Raw genomic sequence first — 16,580 nt, 5'->3', positions numbered from 1 at the left:
TTTAATTGTGGTTACATTCGACACAGAAGAAAGGAAAGACGTGGGGGTGGGGGACCTGGGAGCCAACCTCATGGTCACCTTCATTTTAAGCTTTCGGGAAGAGTCAGGGACCATGATACTCCTGTCCTCGGAGTCTCTGGAAGCCGCAGTAACCTGGGGTGACTACTGCTCACGTATCTGCCCACACACCACCACTTATTACCCATCTACCCCCCCCCCCCCCCGCCCCGCCCCATGCTGCAGGTACTGAATGAGACTCTGTGCCCCACCTGGGACCAGATGCTGGTGTTCGACAACCTGGAGCTATACGGTGAAGCCCATGAGTTGCGGGATGATCCCCCCATCATTGTCATCGAGATCTACGACCAGGACGCCATGGTACGGGCGGGCTCAGGCACCAGGGAGCTCCGCCTTCAGCCCTGCACTCCACACCTCACCTGGCTAGCCCCAGAGCTCCTCAGCTAAAGTGCCTGCTGGGAAGCTGGGAGTGGGGGCTGCTGACCAGCCCCTCCAGCAGACCCAGGTGTCTCCTGTCCTGTCACTGCAGCCTGACCCCTTCCTGATGCCGTGGGCCTCTGGGATCTCAGGAAGGAGCAGGGTGTCCCCTGCTCCTGCCACAGACAGACCCACCCAGCTCAGGCCCAGAGTCATCGTGCCAGCAAGTCCTGCTGTTATCAGCCTTCCCAAACTCCTGGGTCTCCCAAGCCCTGCCCACACTGCCGCAGTCAGTAACAGCCTCACAGTTCTCCATGGGAACTCTGGGGTAGAGAAGGAAAGGATGAAGGGGACCCCTCCAGAGCTGGGGAGCCACCCCTCCAGCTACCGGGATACCCTGAGAGCTCTGGACTAGAGACAGGAAGATCTCACTGCTAGTCCTGAGTCCTGCATCTGCCTTTCGCTGCCAGCATGGCCCTGAGCAAGTCTGCCGTGGGCCCCAAGACTTGGTTTTCCCCATCTGTAAAATGGGGTGATCACACCCACCCCTTAGCTCCTGGGGCTATGGTGAGGACTGATCCCAGGTGTGAACATGCACAGTAAACTCAAGTGCTGGGAGGCCACCTTGGTTATTTGTCATATCAGGGAAAAGCCGACTTCATGGGCCGGACCTTCGCCAAGCCCCTGGTGAAAATGGCCAACGAGGCGTACTGCTCGCCCCGCTTCCCACCACAGCTCGAGTACTACCAGATCTTCCGCGGCAATGCCACGGCCGGCGACCTGCTGGCTGCCTTCGAGCTGCTGCAGGTGGGGGCCACAGGCCGGGCCCGGGGGGCCAGGGGCTGGGGGCCGGGGCTGCTCTCCTCCCCATCCTGCTGGGAGGCCAGTTTGACTGAAGCTGGGGCGTGGGTCTCAGGGCCTGGAGCGTTGGCCTTCCCTGTCTCCCCATTGCCCCTGACAACTTATGGGGAAGGAGAGCGTGACACTATGACTCCCATTCCCCAGATTGGGCCAGCGGGGAAGGCGGACCTGCCACCCATCAACGGCCCCATGGACATGGACCGAGGTCCCATCATGCCTGTGCCCGTGGGCATCCGGCCCGTGCTCAGCAAATACCGAGTCGAGGTACATGAGGGCTCCGTCGGGGTCCTCCAGGCCCTGCCGTCTTCTGGCTTCCTTGCCCCCTCCACTGTCTTCCCATCAGGGCCACATGCACACATCACACTGTGGACATCAGGGGGTCTTCGGCGACCTCAGACCACTCCTCATTTTTCAGACAAGGAGACTGAGGGCCTTGGAAGGGAACTGACTTGTCCAAAATCACACCCAGAGCCAGTGGCAGAGCCAGGCGCCTGCCCGGTCCGCACTGAGTCACACTGTGTCATTCCAGGACCTTCCCGGCCCTCCCGTCTGTGCCCCCACATCCACTCACACCCTGGAGCTGCTTGCAAGGACACTGGCCTCTCATCAGCTCTGTGGCCCTGCCCCTCCTGACTTGCTGCCCACCCCCACCAAGCTCCTCCTCAGGTGGCCCAGCCCACCCTCCACTGGCCCCACTGACTACAGGGCTCCCCTCTCTCCACCCAGGTGCTATTCTGGGGCCTGCGAGACCTGAAGCGGGTGAACTTGGCCCAGGTGGACCGGCCACGGGTAGACATCGAGTGTGCAGGGAAGGGGGTGCAGTCGTCCCTGATCCACAATTACAAGAAGAACCCCAACTTCAACACCCTCGTCAAGTGGTTTGAAGTGGTGGGTGCAGGCCCTGGGCATAGCCAGGCAGAGTGGGGTGTGGCCGGTGTGGCTGGGGGTGGCCCCACTGTGCCCCGCCTTGAGCCCAGGTTGCCCTTGCTCAACCCCGCCCCCCCCAGGACCTCCCAGAGAATGAGCTGTTGCACCCGCCCCTGAACATCCGAGTGGTGGACTGCCGGGCCTTTGGCCGCTACACCCTGGTGGGCTCCCATGCCGTCAGCTCTCTGCGGCGCTTCATCTACAGGCCCCCAGACTGCTCGGCTCCCAGCTGGAACACCACGGGTACGGCCACTCCCCAAAGCCCGGGCCTGGCTCCACTCGGCCCACGGGAGGAGCTCCTGCCCACAGTCCAGGCCACAGAGCCGCCGGCTGGCTACGCACGGGCATCCCCGAGTAGGCATGGGGGAGGCCAGGAGAGGCCCCTTCCTGGGGGACAAGCTGCCTCTGGCTGCCCATCACTCTAGAGCCAGAAAGGGCCAGAACCGGACATGCTCTTCGAGAGCCTGAGGGCAGGTAGCTTCCTCTGCTGGTTCACGCATGAGACCCAGGCCTCCCTTCCAGCCTCCCTCCCGGCCCAGCCTCCACTGTTTCACTCCACGGCAGCTCAGCCTTCCCTCTGGCTCGCGTTCTCCCCCTCCTTAGGCCTGTCTTTTCTCTCTCAACTGCCCTGTCCCTCTCTCTTGCCTCAGAAAGCTCCAGAATCAGCTTTAGGCCTCTGGTCCTTCCAACCACCTCTGACTCTCCCTGTCATTGCTGTTCCTCCCTGTCTGCCTGCCTGTCTGTGCATCTCTCTGTCCAGTCAGGGTCCTCCAGGATGGCCGTGTGCTGTGCAACGGGGGCCTCTCCTCTCGCCCCCCAGGGGAGGTCGTGGTGAACATGGAGCCGGAGGTGCCCGTCCAGAAGCTGGAGACCATGGTGAAGCTGGACGCGGTAAGGCACGCACCCGGGCTCAGTCCCACGCCAGCTGGGCCTGGGTGACGCTTCTCAGGAGCAGGGCCGCCTCCTTTGGCCCACAGCCCTGGGCCCCCCAACCCATGGCGCGTCATGGTGGAGGGCTAACCCTGGCTACGTGTGCAAGCAGCCCATCCTCGCTCTGTCCTGGAAAGCAAGACTGTCCACTCTGCGTGGGCCTCAGTGAGCACATGGACGTGCACACGTGCACGAGTGCGGGGTGTGCGTGGATGAGCGACAGAGCAGTAACCGTCTGAGGGAATAGCCTGTGATTGTTTTTACTCCAACAAACACCTTATGTTCATGCAGTAGATTCCTTGCATTCCACACCAGTGTTCTTTCCACAGGCTCCCTGGTTTTCCATCCTGGCCATTCACAAACCAATCTCCCTAGGCCTGGGCTGGGGAAGGATTTTCAGGTGGAAGCTCCTTTATTCCTCTTGGTTTGGGACACTAGGGCCATTTATCTGCCGGAGGGAACCCTGTCATCTGGGATTTAGATGCAGAGATGGTGTCTGCAGGGGAGAGTGGGAAGGAGACCCCAGGGGCCAGATGTGGGCTTCCTCCCTACCACATTCTCTCCACCCCATTCCTGACCTCAAGTCCTTCACACAGCCTGGGGCACCTCCTAGCTTCTGAGGTCTGGGTTTGGTCTGAATGACCTTGCCTGGGCCCACAGTCCTTGACCCCAGAGGGTCCCCAGCAGCTGGCTGAGTTAGCAGTGAGCACGGTTCTCAGGGGAGGGGAGCACTACCAGGAAAGCTCACTGTTCCAGGGCTGGCCGCCTCAGCTCCCACCCTCCTGAACCTCTCCCTGAGGGCTCCTCCTGGGGCCAGGGGAGAGCCCCCTAATTTCAGACCATCAATGAAAAAGAGCTTCCCCATCATCACCCAGACCCTGGGCTCTGGTGGGTGTTTTCACAACTATGCAGTTGTATGTGCATCCACTACATTTTAAGGTTCTTGCCCTGGTAAGTGGGCGGGGGGGGGGGGGGGGGGGGGGAGTAGAGTTGGATTTGACCCTGTCTAGCCAACATTACCGAACTCCTGCTGCATATGGGTCAGTCTCCCTGTCCAAGCCTGAATGCCCATTGAAGACATCTGGGAAGTTACAACTATGCAGGTGCCCCGCCCCCACCTTGGGACTCAGCGGAGACCTGGCACTGATAGTTTGTAAAAGCCCCCTGTGAGTCTAGCACACAGCCAGGGTGGAGGACCACCACCCTCGAAGGTCTGAGGAGAAACATCTGCGAACCAGACCTTTCTCAGGCTCATCAGGCAGTAGGTTCTTGTCGGGCTAAGCCCGCAGAGCACAGGGGCTCACACAGAGAACGTCCGTGCATGAGCCCCCTCTCAGCTCTCACCCTTCTCTCTCCTGGCTGGGCGCCTGCCTGCCACTTCAGACCCCTGGTGGCTAATTCTGTCCCCATCTCCTTGGTTCCCCTCTGCAGTCTTCTGATGCCGTCATCAAGGTGGATGTGGTGAGTGTGGGGGCCATCTGGGGGCTTTGGGGAGAGAGAACCCTACAATGGCATAGGGTATCAGGCCAAGGGGCCCTGCATCAGGGACTGAGCCACTCCCCAGGCCCCGGATGCTTGGGACCAGCACACTCCTCCAAAGAGGCAGAGGGAGAGATGTACTCAGGCAGCCAAGCCCCCGAGTGCCAGTGGTGCCTTGGCCAGCAGCTTGAATTGGCAAGTCATGACCCTCTCTGGGCTGTGGTATCCTCCTCCACAAAACAAGGCCCCGCCCCTTTGACATTGGTCACCCCCAGGAGCCTCATGGAGTCTAGGGCTTCCCAGAAGTAAATAGTCAGAAGGGATGGGGGACCCTTGGATGGTCCAGGGTCAGAGAATGGCCAGGGAGCAGGGCTGTAGGCAGGATTCTGGACCTGGCCAACCCTCCAGGCTGATGAGGAGAAGGAGAAGAAGAAAAAGAAGAAAAAGGGCAGCTCAGAAGAGCCAGAGGAAGATGAGCCAGATGAGAGCATGCTGGACTGGTGGTCCAAGTACTTTGCTTCCATTGATACCATGAAGGAGGTAAGGCCTCAGGCCTGGGCTGGGTTGCCAAGGAGGAGTAGGGCTAGGGGAGTTGACCCCAACCCCACATCAGCCCCTCCTATCCAGCTTCTTTCCCATTCCCCACCAGAGCTCGTTCCCCACTGCATTAACATGAGCTTAGTACGGATTTGTCTCACATCCTTGAAGTTCTACTCAGGACCCATCTTTTCCAAGATGGCGGTCCAGTCTACCTTCCCTGGCTAGGTTTTCTCTTGTCGTCACTCTTTTATACCACAAACATCTCCTCAGTGTATATGATGAGTCAGACACCATCCTAGGTACTGTGGGAGGCCCAAAGGGAGCAATGATTTCTTGGTAGGACTTGCACCTCTTCATACTGCTTTGCTCTACACATCTCTGCCATTGTGGCCGTGGAATGTTCTTCCCCTACTGTGTGCACGCAGCTTCTGCCTGCTGAGGCTGATCGCACATTCCAGAAAGTGCATTTCTCCTCTTCCTCGTTTCTCTCTCTCCACCCTGCCTACCCAGCTCAGGGCACTCCCTGACTTACCAGCTGACCAGAAGGGACGTATGCCTGTGGTGTGTTTCCTCGGTAGGACCAGAGCTGATCCAGCCACCTCTCTCCTCCCCAGACCCTTTCTGTGACCCACGCTGTGGGTGATGTTTACCGTCCACGTTAGTTTAGCCGGCTAAGCTGCTGTGGCAAGTTAGATGGGTGTGAAGAAGACAGACGCTTCTTTCTTTCTCACATAATGTCTCAGAGAGTGGCGTTAGGCTGGTACGGGGACATCATGGTGGCAGATACTATGACTCTGCCGCTTGTTGCTGGCGTCTGTGTGGTTGGAGATGGCGCACCCTCAGCTCCTAATACCAGAGCACAGGAAGGGGTAAAGAGAAGAAGTGGAAGCACACTCCTTTCCTCTTAAGGGCCCAACCCAGAACCTGCACATATCGTTTCCACTCATGTTGGCCAGGATCTAGTCCCTCAGCCACACCTAGCTGCAGGGGAGCCTGGGAAATGTAATCTCGGGCTACATGCCTGTGTGTCCAGAAAAACTTCTAAAGAGCAGGAGGGCAGATAATTGGGGGTCGTCTAGTCGTACCTTTTCCCAGCTGGATTCAAGCTGGCCGGGCTGGAGCTCCAAGGGGCGGCCTGTTGTCTCCTTGTCTCTACTCCTATAATTTGCACAGGCTGCCACCAGGTGGCGCCCTGGTTAAAACCCCGTGATTTGGTTTCCAGCAGGTGGGATGGACTTTGGGGAAAGAAAACACTGATTCAGTTACTTTTCCACATTAAAAAAAGAATAATACCACTAAGAATCAACATTAAAGTGCATTTTATTTTTAAATGATACACAATTTAAAGAACCATAAACTCCTGACTGCAGTTAGTCATACTGTACACATCATAAACTTCTTTTAACCCACTTACACAGACCACATGATGAGTTTGAACCCCAGTAGGAAAGTGTTTCTGTCTCTTTTTTTAAAAAGATTTTATTTATTTGTTTGAGAGAGAGACAGCATGAGCCAGGGGGCGGGGCAGAGGGAGAGGGAGAAGCAAGTTCCCCGCTGAGCAGGGAGCCAGACTCGGGGCTTGATCCCAGGACCCCGAGACTCAATCCCAGAACCCCGAGATCATGACTTGAGCCGAAGGCAGACGCTTAACCAACTGAGCCACACAGATGCCTGAAAAGAATTTCTAAGTATTTAAGACTGGTCTGAGACCACAGTATGGGGTCAAAAGCCTCCCCAAGAAGCCCACCTTCCCTCTTCTTCACCGCTTTTGTCAGCAACTTCGACAGCAAGAGGCCTCAGGCATTGACTTGGAGGAGAAGGAGGAGGTGGACAACACTGAGGGTGAGCCTGGGAACTGCCAGAGTGGGGGGGTCCCCGCCTCCTATCACCAGCCATCTCTGGGCACCAGGGGCAGGCGTAGGCCCTCATCTGGAGTGGCTTGTGCTCGGACCAGTTCAGCGGCCACAGTGAGGAACAGACATTTAGAGCCACAGAACATCAGAGCTGGAAGGGAGCCCAGAGCTCCAGCATTTTCCAGACCTTTTCCATGGAACCCTGTTAATGGCTATTCCAGAGGGAAAAGAGGATTCTTTGGTCAAATGGATTAAACAGGTCTTTTGGCACAGGACTTCCCAGTGCCTTTAATATGCAAAGGCTAATATAAGTCTCTAAATGGAAGATACGGTATAAAATATTTCACCAGCTTATCTAACCACAATGTATCCTTTCTTCTAAAACATTCCAAGAACATCTACAGCTGGTGTTCCACTGACTGTAGTTTGGGAAATGCTGATAGAGAACAGCCCTCTGAATTGACAGACATTGAGGCCAGAGAGGAGAGTGAGCTGGCCCAGGGCTGTGCAGCTCAGGCCTCCTGACTCAAGACCCAGGCTCCTTCCCTGCTCTCCGGGGCCAGAGGGCGTGGCAGCAGTCTGTACGCGGTCCCAGGGTGGCTTTCTGGGTGCCCTGCACCCGTGTGAGGCAGGCGTGCCAGGAAGTATTGTCTGCGGTTTACAGATGAGTACACAGAGCCCTGAAAAGTCAAATTAGCAAAATAAGTTAGCAGTGGATCTGGGTCTCCAACCCAGAACTTCCTGCTCCATCGTTTCTGCCCCAAACTGACCAGGACCTCCTTTTCTGGTTCTGGCCAGGCCTGAAGGGGCCGATGAAGGGCAAGGAGAAGGCAAAGGCAGCAAAGGAAGAGAAGAAAAAGAGGACCCAGAGCCCCGGCCCTGGCCAGGGTTCTGAGGCCCCTGAGAAGAAGAAACCCAAGATTGATGAGCTTAAGGTGAGGGTCTGGGAGCAGACCCAGCAGGGGCCTGGGGTCCTGCTTGGGGCAGCAGGTGGCAGATGGGGTACGACAGAGGCCAGTGGTCATGCCTTGTCCCCCGGCCTGGCTCAGGTGTACCCCAAGGAACTGGAGTCCGAGTTCGACAACTTTGAGGACTGGCTGCATACTTTCAACCTGCTGCGGGGCAAGACAGGCGATGACGAGGATGGCTCCACGGAGGAGGAGCGCATCGTGGGCCGGTTCAAGGTCAGGCGAAGGACGTGCGCCCAGGCCCTGAGCCCTGAGCCACCGCCCTCCCCGGCCAGCGCTTATCCCCACCCCGAGCCCCAAGCCCAGGACTGACAGTCAGGTGGAACTGTCAGCTACACTGATTGGTAAAATATGACAGTATTTCTATGCTGATAAAAAAAAAAAAGAGCATCTACCCTGAGTGCCCCACCCTCAACATTGCCCTGGCCCCCTCCCTCCAGAACCCCGGAGCTTCCCTCTGATCCAGCAACTAAAGGGTTAAGGCCCGGAGCAGCAGGGTGCAGACCCTCAGTGCAGTTTTGAATGCCTGTGGGAACTGCACCCTGACCCCCCTGCCTTGCCCCAGGGCTCCCTCTGTGTGTACAAAGTACCACTCCCAGAGGACGTGTCCCGGGAAGCCGGCTACGACCCCACCTATGGCATGTTCCAGGGCATCCCCAGCAATGACCCCATCAATGTGCTGGTCCGAGTCTATGTGGTCAGGGTAAGACTCCCCTCAGATCCTCTCCCCATAGTCTCCCAGTCCCCCTGCCCAGGGGGAGCTAAAGCAGCTGCAAAGTGACAGCCCCCACTGGGAGACACCAGAAAGGTCATCTGGTCTAGTTCCCACCTTTTTCTTTTTTTTTTTTTAAGATTTTATTTATTTATTTGAGAGAGAGAGCGCGCACGTGCACGTGCAGGGGGGAGGGGCAGAAGGAGAGGGAGAAGCAGACTCCCCGCAGAGCAGAGAGCCAGACACGGGGCTAGATCCAGACCCCGGGATCATGACCTGCGCCAAGGGCAGACGCTTAACCAACTGAGCCACCCAGGCGCCCTTAGTTCCCACCTTTTATAGAGGAGGAAGCCAAGACCTGAGACAGGCAGTGACTTGCCCAGGGTCACACAGCAAGTCTCCTGTCTCTGGTCCAGCGTTCGCACCCTCTGCCATCATGGGACCATCAGGGAGGGGGGGGTGAGGGCACTGGAAGATGAGCAGGGTGTGTGGGGAGCCTGCTCAGGAGCACCCCTCCCCCATCCCAGGCCACGGACCTGCACCCCGCAGACATCAATGGCAAAGCCGACCCCTACATCGCCATCCGGCTGGGCAAGACAGACATCCGCGACAAGGAGAACTATATCTCCAAGCAGCTCAACCCTGTCTTTGGGAAGTAAGGCCTCCTGGTGTCCCACATGCCCCCACTCCCACCCCGCCCCGGCTCCCCCAGCCCCGCTCCCCACCCACCCTACCCCACCCTGAGCTTCAGCCCTTCTAACCCCCACCCCGCCAGGTCCTTTGACATCGAGGCCTCCTTCCCCATGGAATCCATGCTGACGGTGGCCGTGTATGACTGGGATCTGGTAGGCACCGACGACCTCATTGGGGAAACCAAGATCGACCTGGAGAATCGCTTCTACAGCAAGCACCGCGCCACGTGTGGCATCGCCCAGGCCTACTCCCTGTGCGTGGGGCGGGGCGGGGCGGGCCTGCTGCGTCTTGACTCTGAGGTCAAGATCAGAGATTGTGATTTGGGAAGGTGGCTCTAGGACGGTTTCTGTCCCCGGCCAGGCCGCCTTCCCTACAGGCTCCGGGCAGACCACAGATTTTAAGAGAGGAGAGAGCCAGGGGATTCCAGGACAGAGGAGGCTGGGCCAGGAGAGAAGCGGGGCTGGGAGGAGAGGCGGCACTGCTCTAGAGTCCGCAGGGATCTGGCCAGCCTCTGCCACTGATAGGCTGCGTGACTCTCGTCACACCCCTACCCTCTCTGGCTTTCAGTGTCCTCATGGGAGTCTTCGAAGTGCCAGAGGAGAGGGCACAGCCGGGGAATGGGTTGGGTTATGCTGGGGGAGGCTGAAAGCTCATGCTTGCACACTAGGCATGTGAGGCTGGAGCCTGGGGTCGGAGGGAGCAGCCTCCAGCAGCCCTAGTGTCTCAGGTGGGGTCCACTTGCTGACATGGGGGAGCAGCCAACTTAAGAGAACCGCCTGGAACCAGTTCCCACCTGGGGATGGGCCCAGCTGCACCTGAGCCCCACGAAGCCTGTGTGCCCCCTCCCACAGACATGGCTACAATATCTGGCGGGACCCCATGAAGCCCAGCCAGATTCTGACCCGCCTCTGCAAGGAGAGCAAGGTGGACGGCCCCCATTTTGGGCCCCCTGGGAGAGTGAAGGTGTCCAACCGTGTCTTCACTGGGCCCTCTGAGATGGAGGATGAGAATGGTAACAGGGCTCTGGACACAGCCACGGGGGGCGGGAGGGGGGAGCCAGAGGCCAAGAGGAACCCACACTTCCCTGTGGCAGGACCTCGAGGCCTAGACGGGGGTCTCCTTAGACCCTCTGCCCATCAGCCTAGAGTCCCATTCCTGTCTGCCCAGCCTCTGCCCTTCTGCCCCATCCTACATGGCACCTGCCCACTTGTCTTCTTGTTTGAGAGGGAGACTCTCAGAATTCCTGCAGGGTAGGAAGGTTCCCCCCATTCTGCAGATGAGGACACTGAGACCCAAAGTGTTTCAGTGACTTGGCCAAAGTCACATGGCTCTTCAGAGGCAGAGTGAGGTGTGGGCCCAGATCTCTCTGACTCCAAGCCCTGGGCCCTCACCACTCCCTTGCCCATGTGGCACTTCCCAGAGAATGGGGAGACATGTGTGCTGAGGAACTCTTGCTGGCCGCCTTCAGGGCACTGGGCCAGGAAGTGGATTCCTGCCCTCCCTGCCCTCACGGCCCAGCGGGATTCTCTGGTCAGGTTTCCCAGGCAGAGCAAACCCAGGAACACAGGTCTCGCTGGGCCCTATGGGGCAGCTGAGAACTTGGGCAAGCCAGTTCTCCCCCTGTGCCTCAGTTTCCCCAACAGTAAAAAGGAGATAGATGGACAGGTGATGGCTCCAGGGCCTCTTTGTGCCCCTGAGTCTAGCCCAGCACAGGTTTCCTGTTCTGCTGAGGCCGTGTGTGCCGCTGACCCACCGGCACCCACAGGTCAGAGGAAGCCGACAGACGAGCACGTGGCGCTGTGTGCCCTGAGGCACTGGGAGGACATCCCCCGCGTGGGCTGCCGCCTGGTGCCCGAACATGTGGAGACTCGGCCGCTGCTCAACCCTGACAAGCCAGGCATCGAGCAGGTGACGCTCGCAGGCCGAGATCTGAGGTTCTTTGGTACCCGGGATCAGGGAGTCCCAACCTGAGTCCATAAAAATGGATCCTCACTGTTCACCACATTCCCCAAAGCCTGGCAGGCGCTTCCCCACCGTGGCCCCTCACAGCGACGCCAGTGGCCCGTGTCTTCGCTTTGAGCGAGTCACATCGGCTCAGGGGCAGCCCTGGGCTGTCTCCCCTGGAAGCTGTGACTGGCTATTGGTGATGGCGTAGGAATTCTGGCACCCAAGGATGAAACTGGGGAACTGGGTCCTGAGGGAACAAAGGTTGGGGGAGTGGGTGGAGAAGAGAGCTGGCCTTCCCGGGCAGGGGGGAGTCCGTGGGGAGACCTGCCACGCCCCCTCGTCCGCAGGGCCGCCTGGAGCTGTGGGTGGACATGTTCCCCATGGACATGCCGGCCCCCGGGACGCCTCTGGACATCTCCCCCCGGAAGCCCAAGAAGTGAGCCCCACCCCTCCACAGCCTGCCTTCCTGTCGGGGCCCCAGGCTCGGATCACCCACACCTTAGCGGTGCTTCCCCTGTGGCCTGGTCGGGGGATCGGAGCAACCCTTGGAGCCGGCGGTGGGGCCGGCCCGGTGGGGGGGGTCCCCTTGGCCGAGGCAGAGCCACACCCTGGGTGCGGTCGGTGAGGCCGGGAGCCGATGCGCACTCGCTAGCGCCCTCCTGTGGACGGTCATCCCCACAGCGGCCACTAGCCCTGAGCCTGCTGTGCGTTGTCCCCACTCCAGGCTGTCAGTAAGCCCTGCCGAGGAGATATGCAGGAGTGAGGCGCAAGGGTGGTAGCCGCCAGGGCCCGAGCCGCCGGCCTCTCCCACTTGACCCTGGCCAGGTCACGTTGCCTCCCTGGTCCTCAGTTTTGCCATCTGTAAAATGGCAGGACGGAGTTGCTGCCAGTTCTGACCTCCTCAGGGCCTGGAACCAGGGCCAACTGCCTGGGTGGAGAAGCAGCACAGACCCCGCACACTCAGAGGGGCCCCACGCTTATTTCAAGATGGCAATATTTAAATTCTTAATTTTTTAACAAGGGGTCCCGCATTTCCTTTTTGCGCTGAGTCCTGCCATTCTAGAGCAAATTCTGCCTGGAATAGCCTCCAGGCCCGAGGTCCCGAGTGTGCTGTCCCAGGGCCGGCCACTAGGGGACACCTCACCCCATTGTGTCCCCCGGGACTTGTAGTCAGGGTGTAACGCCCTAACTCCAGGGAGAGCAGCGCTCCAAGCGACGTGGAGGGGGTGACTCAACCTTCCTCCTAATGGTTGAAATGTAACCACCGATTTGCAATGACAATTACACTTCAAAGGGAAAAATCCTCTTCAGGGACAAGGGCATAAAGGAAACCAGATTCCATGGGTGTCCCCTGCCAGCTGCTGGGCTTAAATGTGCACTTGTGTTAGAGCGGGAGGGTCTTCTGGCCTCTGGAGACCGGGATCGTGCTCAGCAGCCCCCAGCAGCAGCCCTGGGTCAGCCTCCCTGTCCAGGAGTGTGCTCTGGGTCCTGGCATGCCGGCCAGTCGGGCTTCCCCTAGGGCTCTCCTCACAGCAGCTGTGCTGGCCCGTGACCCTCCCTCCCTCACCAGGGCCCCAACATCCCCCTGTCCCCTCAGCTCCCCCTCCTCGCCCCCTTCCCTGAATCAGCTCTCTCCACCCCAACCTGGCTCACCCCGAGTCCCTAGGACTCCCCTCGGTTACCTGCCCCATCTGCACCCCAAGACCCTGGGGCAGCCCCCACCCCCAGACTGCGAGGCAGCCTCTCCCCTGCCCAGGTATGAGCTCCGCGTCATCGTGTGGAACACGGACGAGGTGGTCCTGGAGGACGATGACTTCTTCACTGGGGAGAAGTCCAGCGACATTTTTGTGCGGGGGTGGGTGAGAGGGCACCGGGCTGGGGCAGGGAGGGGGGTGAGCCCACCTTCCTGGGAGGCAGGCGAGGAGGGAGGGGGCTCCCTACGGGTGGCCCCCCGTTCTGGAGCCGATGGCACCTGGCAGGTGGCTGAAGGGCCAGCAGGAGGACAAGCAGGACACGGATGTCCACTATCACTCCCTCACCGGCGAGGGCAACTTCAACTGGCGCTACCTGTTCCCCTTCGACTACCTGGCTGCTGAGGAAAAGATTGTCATCTCCAAGAAGGAGTCCATGTTCTCCTGGGACGAGACGGAGTACAAGATCCCCGCGCGGCTCACCCTGCAGATCTGGGACGCCGACCACTTCTCCGCGGACGACTTCCTGGGTGCAGGGCTGGGGAAGGGAGGGGGGCGGGCAGGGGGAGCCCAGCCCGGGGAGGGTCGTCAGAGCTGACTGCAAGGCTGCCACAGGGGCCATCGAGCTGGACCTGAACCGCTTTCCTCGGGGCGCAAAGACAGCCAAGCTGTGCACCATGGAGATGGCCATGGGGGAGGTGGACGTGCCCCTGGTTTCCATCTTCAAGCAGAAGCGCGTCAAAGGCTGGTGGCCCCTCCTGGCCCGCAATGAGAATGACGAGCTCGAGCTCACGGTGGGGACCACGGCTGCTCGGGCAGAGGGCAGGGCTGGGCGCGGCTAGGGTGCTGAGGGCCCAGCGCGCGGCCTGAGCGCCGGGCCCCTTCCATTCTGCAGGGCAAGGTGGAGGCAGAGCTGCATCTACTGACGGCCGAGGAGGCAGAGAAGAGTCCTGTGGGCCTGGCCCGCAATGAACCTGACCCCCTAGAGAAACCCAAGTGAGTGTGCTGCCGGCCACGCCGGTCTCTGGGGCCACGGGAGCGGGAAGGCGGGGCCGGAACCTTCTGGCCTTCTTGCTCCGGCCCTGCAGGCACCTCTGCGCTCTCTGTCCCTTGCTGGGCAGGGCAGCCCCCTGTCCTGTGTGCTGCACCCTGGAATCCACGCTGCCCTCTGAACCAAAGCATGGGCCACCTTTGCAGGAGAGCGACGCCTCTCCGGGGAAGGCCCCGCCTCGCAGAGTTAACGCTCTCCCTAGTTTTGCCAGAAGCGGCGGCGGCGGCCGTGGAGTGGGGGGCGCCGGGCGGCCCTGCTGGCGGGGGAGGCGCCCAGAAGTGCACACACTCAGCCCAGGGGCCCCCCCGCCCCGGCTGCGAGGCCCCTGCCACAGCCGGAGCCTTCGTCCTCCGCGTCCTTTGTCCGCGCTGCCTCGGCCCCGTTGCCGCTGCGGCCAGACGCGAGCTGCTTGGGGTTCTTGAAGCCTCTCCGGTCGGCCGCTCCTTCCTGTGGCGCACGTACCGCTGCTCACACTCCTGCTGCCGCTCCTGCTCGCCCTCGTCCTCTGCTCCGTGCCGGCTGCCCGGCCAACAAGGCGCCGGGGCCCTGCGCCTGGCCTCCTGCTGGCTCCGGGGCTCCTCACTTGTCCCTCCGGACCGCGGGCCGCCGAGCTTAAGCAGGCGGCGCCCCCGCGTGCACGCGCACACACACGGAGGCACACGTGCGCGCACACACATGGATGCACACGTGCACGCACACGCCAACTCCCAAGCCGCCAAACGGTCCCCTGGGCTCTCAGAACCCGAGGGACTGTCGTACGTGAGTGCGGACTGGGCCAGAGAGGCACGGCAACTTGCCTAAGGTCACCGAGCAGATCAGAGCTGAGACCCAGCCTAGGTTTTCACATTCCCGGCCCAGCGTTCTGGGCCGGACACCGCTTCCTGTCCTCGTGGCAGAATGACAGGCTCTACGCCGGTGCCACTGGCAGAAAGCAGTTGGCATGTGGACGGGGGACGGGGAAGGGTTTGGCCAGGACTCGCCAGCAGTCGGGTTCTCGCAGCCAGTTCCCACCGGCCCCCACCTCGCAGCCCGGAGCCGTTTTCCGCCGTGTGGCCCGGGAAGGGTGTCCATCCCGTCCCCCCAGCTTAGCAGGTGCCATCTGCTGAGCAGCCTGGGGGGCCGGGGGGCCTAGCCCGGCGCGTTCACTTCCTCGCCCTGCCCCGCACCAGCCCCGAAGGCAGGGTCGCCATTAACCCTGCTGTGTAAGTAAGGAAACTGAGGCTCAGACAGGGGCCTCGCTTGCCCATCACCGCCGGGCTTGGAAAGCAGGTGCCCTGCGCTGGAGCCGCACTCCGCCCCGAAGGTTCTGGAGGGGGTTGCTGGGACAGGAGTTTGAAAAAAGCCTATTCAGTACTTGAATTTTCTCTCTTGACGTCTTATAAACCCTCCTGTTTTCGTAACACCACCGACAGGCAGCACGTCCTGGCCAGGGCTGTGCGGAAGGCAGGGCAGCGAGCGGAGTGCATCCCGCAGGGGCTCCTCAGACCCTCGGCGGGGCCCCCTGGGGACCGACGCTCATGTTCTCAGAAAGGGGGAGAGCTTGAGAGGCCCACTGCCTGACCGCGGCTCCCCCTCTGTCCCCAGCCGGCCCGACACGGCCTTCGTCTGGTTCCTCAACCCGCTCAAGTCCATCAAGTACCTCATCTGCACGCGGTACAAGTGGCTCATCATCAAGATCGTGCTGGCACTGCTGGGGCTGCTGCTGCTGGCCCTCTTCCTCTACAGCCTCCCCGGCTACATGGTCAAGAAGCTGCTCGGGGCGTGAAGCCCCACAGCGCAGGAAGCCCAGTGGCCCCCCCCGTGGCCTCAGCTCCCAGAAGCCTGCCTCCTGCTTGCTCGGCCGGTGACCCGGCCCCTCTCCTCCTCCCTCCCAAGCCTGTTGCTTGCCCCGTGCCACCCATCTGGTCCCTGCCTGTGGAGTGGGAAGGGTGAGAAGGAGTGGGGTCCTGCCCCTCCTGGCTGGGGCACCCCTGGCTCGGGTAAGGCCACCCCAGAACCCCCCCAGGCCTTCCAGTGGAGGAGTAAAGCTTTAATGGAATTCACTGAGAATTAGCGAGTGCCCAGAGCTATAAAAAGAATGAACAAGCAAAAAGCATCACCCTCCCTCCCCCACAGAATCTCGCGAGGGCAGCCACACCACCCGTCTTTGTTCTGCACACGTGGGCCTGACCCTCCCCACGAAGGGTGTGGCGGTGGCTGCCTCCGCCCTGCGGCCCTCCCGAGTGCCGCCTCCTCCTGCCCAGGGAGCTGCCGTGGTGGGTGCACAAGCCCCGTCCCTGCCCTGCCGGTGGGTTTTTATCGCTTCCCAGAGCTCCCTCTGCCCAGTCCCGCGCTCAGAAGCCCAGATGACGAGCAGTGAGAGTGAGCCCCGGTGCCCCCCCACCCCCCCTGTGCCCGCCTGCCCTGCCAGGCCCTCATGGAGGCCAGGATGGGAGGGGGTACTTGCCCTGAGAGCTGGGTTTCTGGTGGCTGTTGTTCCTTTCTTGAGTGGTG

General features: G+C 60.6%; 1 protein-coding gene across 2 annotated transcripts in view; it reads left to right on the top strand.

Annotated features, from left to right (window-relative positions):
• The window catches only part of OTOF (otoferlin), a 92,635-nt gene extending 76,188 nt beyond the window's left edge, over window positions 1-16,447 (top strand). Inside the window, exons 25-46 of one of the 2 annotated variants that reach the window (XM_032391664.1) lie at window positions 244-378; window positions 1,081-1,242; window positions 1,441-1,560; window positions 2,023-2,184; window positions 2,304-2,466; window positions 3,044-3,114; window positions 4,585-4,614; window positions 5,041-5,172; window positions 6,948-7,014; window positions 7,824-7,960; window positions 8,075-8,209; window positions 8,559-8,696; window positions 9,233-9,360; window positions 9,481-9,651; window positions 10,250-10,410; window positions 11,164-11,306; window positions 11,693-11,781; window positions 13,102-13,200; window positions 13,325-13,566; window positions 13,652-13,830; window positions 13,932-14,032; window positions 15,672-16,447. In XM_032391664.1, coding sequence (XP_032247555.1) covers window positions 244-378; window positions 1,081-1,242; window positions 1,441-1,560; window positions 2,023-2,184; window positions 2,304-2,466; window positions 3,044-3,114; window positions 4,585-4,614; window positions 5,041-5,172; window positions 6,948-7,014; window positions 7,824-7,960; window positions 8,075-8,209; window positions 8,559-8,696; window positions 9,233-9,360; window positions 9,481-9,651; window positions 10,250-10,410; window positions 11,164-11,306; window positions 11,693-11,781; window positions 13,102-13,200; window positions 13,325-13,566; window positions 13,652-13,830; window positions 13,932-14,032; window positions 15,672-15,852 — 2,946 coding nt within the window. In that variant the 3' untranslated portion in view covers window positions 15,853-16,447. Of the gene's footprint in view, window positions 1-243; window positions 379-1,080; window positions 1,243-1,440; window positions 1,561-2,022; window positions 2,185-2,303; window positions 2,467-2,983; window positions 3,115-4,584; window positions 4,615-5,040; window positions 5,173-6,947; window positions 7,015-7,823; window positions 7,961-8,074; window positions 8,210-8,558; window positions 8,697-9,232; window positions 9,361-9,480; window positions 9,652-10,249; window positions 10,411-11,163; window positions 11,307-11,692; window positions 11,782-13,101; window positions 13,201-13,324; window positions 13,567-13,651; window positions 13,831-13,931; window positions 14,033-15,671 lie in introns of both variants that reach the window. The other variant, XM_032391663.1, reaches the window with a different exon arrangement.
• The last annotated feature ends 133 nt before the right edge of the window (window positions 16,448-16,580 follow it).

Source organism: Phoca vitulina, unplaced genomic scaffold (genome assembly GCF_004348235.1).
Source record: "Phoca vitulina isolate PV1807 unplaced genomic scaffold, GSC_HSeal_1.0 scaffold63, whole genome shotgun sequence".
Classification (NCBI taxonomy): domain Eukaryota; kingdom Metazoa; phylum Chordata; class Mammalia; order Carnivora; family Phocidae; genus Phoca; species Phoca vitulina.
The sequence above is the reverse complement of the archived record's forward strand: the minus strand, read 5'-3'. Positions and strand labels throughout refer to the sequence as shown.